Raw genomic sequence first — 7,279 nt, 5'->3', positions numbered from 1 at the left:
TTCGGAGGAGGGATCCCGAAGTACATTACATCGCATATTGCTAGGTTCCATGCGTGCTTCCTTCAGAAATAAGTCCCACCTAAGTAAATGGTGCTTACTTACAAGACAACGCGCATGTTGCATTCTAAGGCACAGACTAGTATAGCAGAGCATTCTGTTCAGAACACGGTCTCCATCTAGCCTTGATTTTATTTCAGAAGTTTCCCTGTGGAAATCCGGAGCACTCATCCCAAAGACTCCAGTGGGGTCTGAATCCCCAATATGTTGTCATGATTATTTGTCACTAACTGTCGTCTGTTGAGCATTTGTAGGCTACAGAGCTCTTTGATCTGGGAGAGATCTGCCAGGTTTCTTATCCCCATTTTGCAGACGGGAAAACTGAGGGACAGGTTCAAAAGCTTTCACCAGTGTTATCCATGGCTGAGTACAAACCCGGATTCAGCCCTATTTGCATTCTACAGCCATTATATCCTAGCACATGCGTTATTGAAAAGCTGCAACCTTCCTATTTAACAATTGCCCATAAATCCCCTGGTCAGGGAACGCTGGTTGTCTGAGGAGTTTGGGACTTTCCTAGAACATCCAACATCTTTCCACCCCTGGACTAAGCCCCCTTTTGTCAGCCTTCCTCTGCATCTGCATCTTGAAACGCGTTCACACATATAGACGCTTGATGCACCTCCGTTTTCCTATTGCACAAACTTCGACGGTTCTTTTCTTTTTCCCTAACGCCCAAAATTCTCATCCTTGCTGGCTAGGAGAAGAGAACCCCGAGATAATGGTGCTGCTCGTATTGCTTTTTTTTTTTTTTTTTTAAAGGCGCTTGAATGGAACTTTAAAAAAAGGGAAAGAATGAAAAAAGCAGAGCGCTTTGTTGTGCTAAACTAGTTGGACGAGTTAGGGTGTCGCTGCTGCTCCGGAGTGCTCTGGCCAATGGAACCCAATCCACCCCGCTGTGCGTAAGAGCGCAATTAAGGATTTAACCAAGCCTCTCCGCTCCCTGCGAGCAGTCTGCCAGAGCCAGAGCCAGCCCCAGAGAGCTCCCAGCCGCCGCCGCCGCCTCCTCCGCCTCCTCCCTCGGTCCCTCCCCCCGCCATGGCTGCCTAGAAGACCCAGCCGCCCGCCCGCCCGCCTGCTTGCTGCCTCGCCAACTACTATGACCGGAGTGTTTGACAGAAGAGTGCCAGCCATCCGATCCGGAGACTTCCAAGGTCCTTTTCAGACGGCTGCAGCCACCATGCACGGGCACCCGCCGCAGGAGTCTCCCACTTTGCCCGAGTCGTCCGCCACGGACCCCGACTATTACAATTCCCCCGGAGGAGCCCCGCACGGCTATTGCTCGCCTTCGTCGGCTTCCTACGGCAAAGCGCTCCATCCTTACCAGTACCAGTACCAGGGCATGAACGGAACCGCCACCAGCTACCCAGCCAAAGCCTATGCAGACTACAGCTACGCCAGCCCTTACCACCAGTACGGCGGCGCGTATAACCGGGCGCAGAGCGCAGCCAGCCAGCCAGGTGAGAGGCGCCGACGGGGAGAGGGCTGGAGGCGGGGGCGGATGGCTAGGAAGATGCCCGAGGAGGGCTCTCCTCCTCGCGATCTGGGAGTCACCCAGGACCCTTCTGGTGACGGGGACAGTTTGACCCCCAGCCCACCCGATTCCCCCCCCCCAATCTGGGCTGGGGGACGACGAAGGAGGTTCACAGCCTCTCCTTCGTGCAAAAAAATTATGCCTCGTTCCCGGTTGAAAAGCCAGAGAGAGGCGGAAAGAGAAACCATTCAATCTGGATTCTTTGTTGTCTCCAACTCCGGACTGGGAGGCAATACATTGAGAGGAATGGGAACAGGGGCTCCGACATTGAGAGAGAGAGAGAGAGAGAGAGAGAGAGAGAGAGAGAGTGTCCCTTCCCAGTAATAGAAAGCCACGGTAAGTAGCTGTGGCGGGGAGGGGGTAGGCAAGATTTCTACCCTCCCGCACACAAGTTTTTATTGCAAAGGGCAGGGCGACGTCGGCGGCACCCCGCGAAGACAGGCCGAGTTTTGGGGGGAAAACACAGCAAACGTGTGGGGAGAGGGAAGGGGAAGGATCTGATCTCGTGGCTTCTTTCTTTCTCCCCACCTCCCTCCCCCACCAAAACAGCCCTCGCCCGAAGAGTCTTGCTAATATTAGCTTCCAAAATGGAATGAGGGATTAATCCCACACACGGAGACGCGCGGTTAAACTGTTTCCGTGTGGGTTCCACAAGAAGCAAACTCAGGGAAATCCAGGGCTAGGCAGGAACAGCTCAAATCCTCGTCTCTCCTCCATGCCCCCCCCCCTTCATTTAAAAAACAAAACAAAAACACCGTTGTGGAACAGACTTATCCAATGCGATCCCGGAACAATTTCAGCTGAATGCACGAAGCCTCTCAAATCCATGTTTTGCTGTGTTTCAAACTCTCTGATTTTTCAGACTATATATATATATATATATATAGTCTGAATATATATGAATGAGAAATATTTTTTGCTTCCACCCCCTCGCCCTATTGCCTCTCCTGCTTGCGCGTGAGTGTACATTTCTTGAGATACGTTGTTTGTCGCTCCCATCAAAGGCGAGGGGAAATGCCAGTGGCGCGTTAAGTATTTGTAAAAGGAACCAGACGCATCTGTGCCGCTTCTCCCTCTCTCTCTCTCCCACCAACCCCCGATCGGCGGCGAGATTATTCTGAATAATCGGCTCTCTGTCTGGGCCGGATTTGGCTACTTTCGGCTGAAACGGAGGAGAACCGTTTTCTTGTGGCGATGCGGCCTTTGAACTCCCTAGACCTCAAAATTGCGTGTCCCTAGTCTGCAGAGCTTGGGCTGGGCTGAATTCATGAGGCTTCCATTCAAATGGAGAGAGGAAGAGGGAGACTGTCTGCTTGTTTCCATGCATGAAAAATCAATAGACACTGGATTGTGACCTAAAAATGCCCGGGAACTTTGCTGCTTGTTAGGTTTTTTTATTACGGGAAGACAAAATGGTAAAATCTAACCTGGGTCCCTTCCTCTCTCTCTTTTACGAAAACCGAGGAGCCAAATGCCCCATGGGGAAATAAAATATAAAATAATATTTCGGTAGCAACCTGGGTGCTGTTTATATCCTCTCTCACACTCACTCACTCCCATCTAACACATAGAAGCACTCCAAACAATCTTCCCTTTGCAAGAAATAGTCACGACGGCTGTTCCTACCAGGTCAGTTTCCCTCTCCCCCCGTCCTCCCACGTCCCAATTTTCCAGGGGTCTCTCGCGCTTGTTTGTCAACTTCGCGGCCGCCACGTCGGGGTCAGGGCTGCGATCCTGGCCTGTCCACCTAGGTGCGGGCTCCTTCCTGTATTCTGCCGCTGGCGTCCTCTGCCCCAGTTCTAAGCTTCCTTTCTGATTTCCTCCCCGCTCCGATTGTTTAGAAAAAGAGGTGGCTGAGCCGGAGGTGAGGATGGTGAACGGCAAACCAAAGAAAGTGCGCAAACCAAGGACTATTTACTCCAGTTTTCAGCTGGCGGCCTTGCAGAGGAGGTTCCAGAAAACCCAGTACTTAGCCCTGCCGGAAAGAGCCGAGCTGGCCGCGTCTTTAGGCCTGACGCAGACACAGGTAAGGCCAGGTGGGAAGGAAGGGCGACCCTGGACATAAAAAAACTATCCAGATCCTTCGCAATAATTCCTACTTGAGCGGGACCCACCCGTTCCCTGGACATAAATACTATGTAAATTCTTTGCAATAATTCCTGCTGGAAGAAGAGTCTAAAGTATGTTTCTGAGGGGCCTTATTTCCCTGGCTCCTGTATACAGAATGTATAGATATACACACTCAAATTCGGGTTATTTCTCCTTTTGTACCTTGGGGTAAGGCCAAGAGGGCGCACGGTGCAGGAGTTTTTTGCTGCTGCTTCCTTCCCTTTTTGCTCTGCGGTGCCTTTCTCTTTAGCTCTCTCCCCAAATCTTGCTTGCAAGATTGCAGTGGCCTTTAACTCCCACGCAAGCATTTGCTTACTTTTTAGAAAAGTTTATGAGATTGAATCCGATGGGGCCGGGTTGGGCGGGGTGGGGTGGCGGGGTCAGTTGTTTTGGTGAGGATCGGGGGAGAGAGATCTTCAAGTGCGCACCAGGCTCGCGGATTGCGAAAGCGCACCGGCTTGCGGCGGCGAAGACCGTGAGCCTGCCTTCCATCTCACCCTGTTGACGACGCGCAGTATTTTTGTTTTGTGTCTCTTTTAACTGTAGCTGGAGGCTTTCGCTCTCTCTCTCTCGATCTTGTCGCACAAAAGATTGGAGCGGAGGGGGATGCGGGGGGAGAGAAACCGCACGTGGGTGGATCTCCTGCGTTAGGAGCTTGCAAAGTGCAGCTGGACCCGGGAGGGGCTGCTTGTCAGACCATTTCGGTGCAAAGGGGGAAAAGAGTCTTTTGTGTAAAAGCAGGTTATCTCGGGATTGGGCTGGTATTGTTGCGCATAATCAAGACAGCCGTCGTGTCCTCGAGGCTCCCCGCTTTAGCCTTTGTTCCTTTTGCTTTTCTTTAATTGAGAATAATATTAATTTTTAAAAAAGAAATCCCTTAGGCAGCTGCCGCAGGGTTTTTGGGGGGGGGGGGAGGCAGGCCTGATGTCCCAAAAATCAGAGGCCAAAGAGTGTCTGGGTTTTAGCATCCTCAGAGTCCAGATCCTGCTTTTCTGGTGGCCCAAGAGAGGCCCGATCTAGCATGTGAGCGCATGATGATCCCTACTGTAAATATTAAAGTAGATGGGGCAACTAGACTCTGGGATCTTCCTTGATTCCATTGCTGGCGGCTCCCCTCTAGGATCGCCTTGCAAGTGCCATTTGAATCCTCGGGGCCTGTTTCACCGTCCCTGCCGTTTCCATGGAAATCGTTTCCTTGGGAGTCCAACACATCGCAGCCCCCCGGACTGACCTGCGCGCACAGGGCACGCATAGATTTAGAGTGAGACCTCCTTGTGCTTTTGAAGCAAAAACGAGAATGAAATCAAGGCGTCCAAATAAACGTCCGTGGGTTGTTTTATTAAAAAATGGGTTTATTTCCTTCTTTCTTGTCACCCATTTATTTTTCTTTCCCTCTTTTTCTTTCTTTCCTTCGCTTCCCTCTTCTTTCCCCCCCCTCCCTCTTCCTTCAGGTGAAAATCTGGTTTCAGAACAAAAGATCGAAGATCAAAAAGATCATGAAGAATGGCGAGATGCCCCCGGAGCACAGCCCTAGCGCCAGCGACCCCATGGCTTGCAACTCCCCGCAGTCTCCCGCCGTGTGGGAACCGCAGGGCAGCGCCAGGTCTCTGAGCCACCATCCCCACGCCCACGGGGCCAACTCCAACCCGTCGCCCGCCGCCACTTACCTGGAGAACTCCTCGTCCTGGTATTCCAGCGGTAACGCTCTCAGTGGTCACCTGCAGCCCCACGGCTCTCTACAGCACCCCTTAGCTCTGGCTTCTGGGACAATCTACTAGAATAGGATTCTTTTTTTAAAAAAACAAAACAAAACCCTCTTTCCTCGTTTTAAAACTCTTTCCTTTTTTTGGGACACTTGGCGTTTTGTTGATAAAAGGAAAAAAATGCATATGGTTGACTCCCTTTTTTGTTTTGTTTTTTGTTTCGGGTTTTCCTTTTTTTTTCAGGGAAAGGGGAAAAAAACACTATACAAGATGAAATGTGTACAGCTCCTGCATGTAACTTATTGCATTTCAAAGGAAATTTTCTCCGCCCTCTTTTTGATTTTGATTTTTTAACCAAAAAAAAAAAGACACAGACGGACTTTGGGGTTGTTGTTTTTTTGGGGGGGGGGGAATGAATGGTGGCTTATTTTTTACTTCATCAACTGTGGACACTTTCAAAGGTGCCTTGAGAAATCTGATGACCTCAACCTTTTCCCCCCAGAGACTTTCATTTTCCCTTCCCAACAATGTCATTTTAACCCTGTACATAAGTGTAGATAGAAGGAATTAAACTGTATATTCTGAATAAATAAAATTATTTCCACCATGAGAACAGGAGAAGAGAAAGAGGAAAAATATGACGGGTTTCCCCTCTCTCCGTTTGTCAAAGGGACTAGCTGGGGGGGGGGCAGGTTGTGTGTTATCTCAGACTCCTTGCTCCATGTTTTAGATTCATTTTATTTGTGGGGAGGGGGGAAGATTGCCCCGTATGGCCCGATCCTCGGCTCACCAATTTACCTGTAAGGCTGGGTAGTCGTTTAAAATGCTGCACTGGGCTTATAGAACCCGGCACGTACAAAATAACTCCCCACTATAACATCCCTATTTTAAAGCCTCCATCATAACCTCCCCCTCCCCCACCCCAGCTATACAAAAAGCTACTAACCCTCGAACGAAAATGATCTGGAGATGAAAAGAAGCGCTGGGAAGTGGCGGGGGGGGTTGCAAATCGCTCTGTGTGCTTCTCTCTACTATAAAAGCAATTATCTGGGAGAAAGCCAGCATCCCATCGTCTAATTATACAAATTACATTTGCTTTTTTTTTTTTTTTTAAGCTGCTAAGCAGGGCAGAAGACTAAAATGTTGACCATTCCCTCCCATCTCGATTCCCATCTCGATTTTTCCCCGGGTTGGGAACACAAAGGCGATCTGCAAAACGGGGGCTGGGTGGTTGTTAGCCGAGGAGCCCTTTCAAAGGCGAAGGCGATCATTATCTTTTCCTTCGCTCCTGACGTCCTCCTCCTCTTCGCCGAAACTCCGCACCCTCCTCCAACTCAATCCCGAAATTAAATTCCGGGCGAGCCACCCAAGGGCGACCGGAGAATGGGGAGGAAAGGAGGAGGGACCCCGTGTGGCCATCCACACGTGGCATCGCAGCCCTCTGTGTCCCGGCGTGGCGGGATGGAAGCAAAATGCTCGAAGGGAGAGACGAGATAGCTGGCTTCTCTCCCCAACCCCCGTACGGACTGGAAAACAAAACTAACCCCCTGTTTCCCCACCCAAACATTATTTTGTCTTTCCGGATCTCCGCTTGGCCCAGGAGCAAATTAAGAAAAGGGTTCCGAGCAGGCTTGGAAAAAGCACCTTTTGGTTTTAAAAAATATTTTAAAATGAATTGGGAACCCTGACGCCGTCTGTAAGTAGGAAGTAATACTTCAGGAGATACAGCAGCGAAGAATAACAGTTGGGTTGTATTTTTTTTTAATGTTGTTGTTGTTAAAAAAGAAAGAGGGTTAGAACTTTTAAAAAACCAAAACACCACCATAAAAATTACATCCTGTCATCTGCTGATTTCAGTAAGAGATGTTCCAGGGTT

At 50.0% G+C, this 7,279-nt stretch overlaps 1 protein-coding gene across 1 annotated transcript; it reads left to right on the top strand.

Moving 5' to 3' along the window:
• Positions 1 to 1,024: 1,024 nt before the first annotated feature.
• On the top strand, positions 1,025 to 6,041 carry DLX5 (distal-less homeobox 5). Its single transcript, XM_080975687.1, has 3 exons — positions 1,025 to 1,517; positions 3,433 to 3,617; positions 5,152 to 6,041. The coding sequence occupies exons 1-3, from the start codon at positions 1,157 to 1,159 to the stop codon at positions 5,476 to 5,478; spliced, it is 873 nt and encodes a 290-aa protein (XP_080831813.1). The 5' UTR covers positions 1,025 to 1,156; the 3' UTR covers positions 5,479 to 6,041.
• Positions 6,042 to 7,279: the final 1,238 nt, after the last annotated feature.

This window comes from Podarcis pityusensis (genome assembly GCF_964106645.2).
Source record: "Podarcis pityusensis genome assembly, chromosome: 12".
In the NCBI taxonomy this organism is placed as follows: Eukaryota; Metazoa; Chordata; class Lepidosauria; order Squamata; family Lacertidae; genus Podarcis; species Podarcis pityusensis.
Note: the sequence above shows the minus strand (reverse complement) of the source record. Positions and strands in the feature narration are given on the sequence as shown.

Coding starts and splice junctions, on each gene's coding strand:
- DLX5 (XM_080975687.1), top strand. CDS start 1,157: ATGACCGGAGTGTTTGACAGAAGAGTGCCAGCCATCCGATCCGGAGAC. Junction 1,518..3,432: donor GAGCGCAGCCAGCCAGCCAG/GTGAGAGGCGCC, acceptor CCGATTGTTTAG/AAAAAGAGGTGGCTGAGCCG. Junction 3,618..5,151: donor TAGGCCTGACGCAGACACAG/GTAAGGCCAGGT, acceptor CTCTTCCTTCAG/GTGAAAATCTGGTTTCAGAA.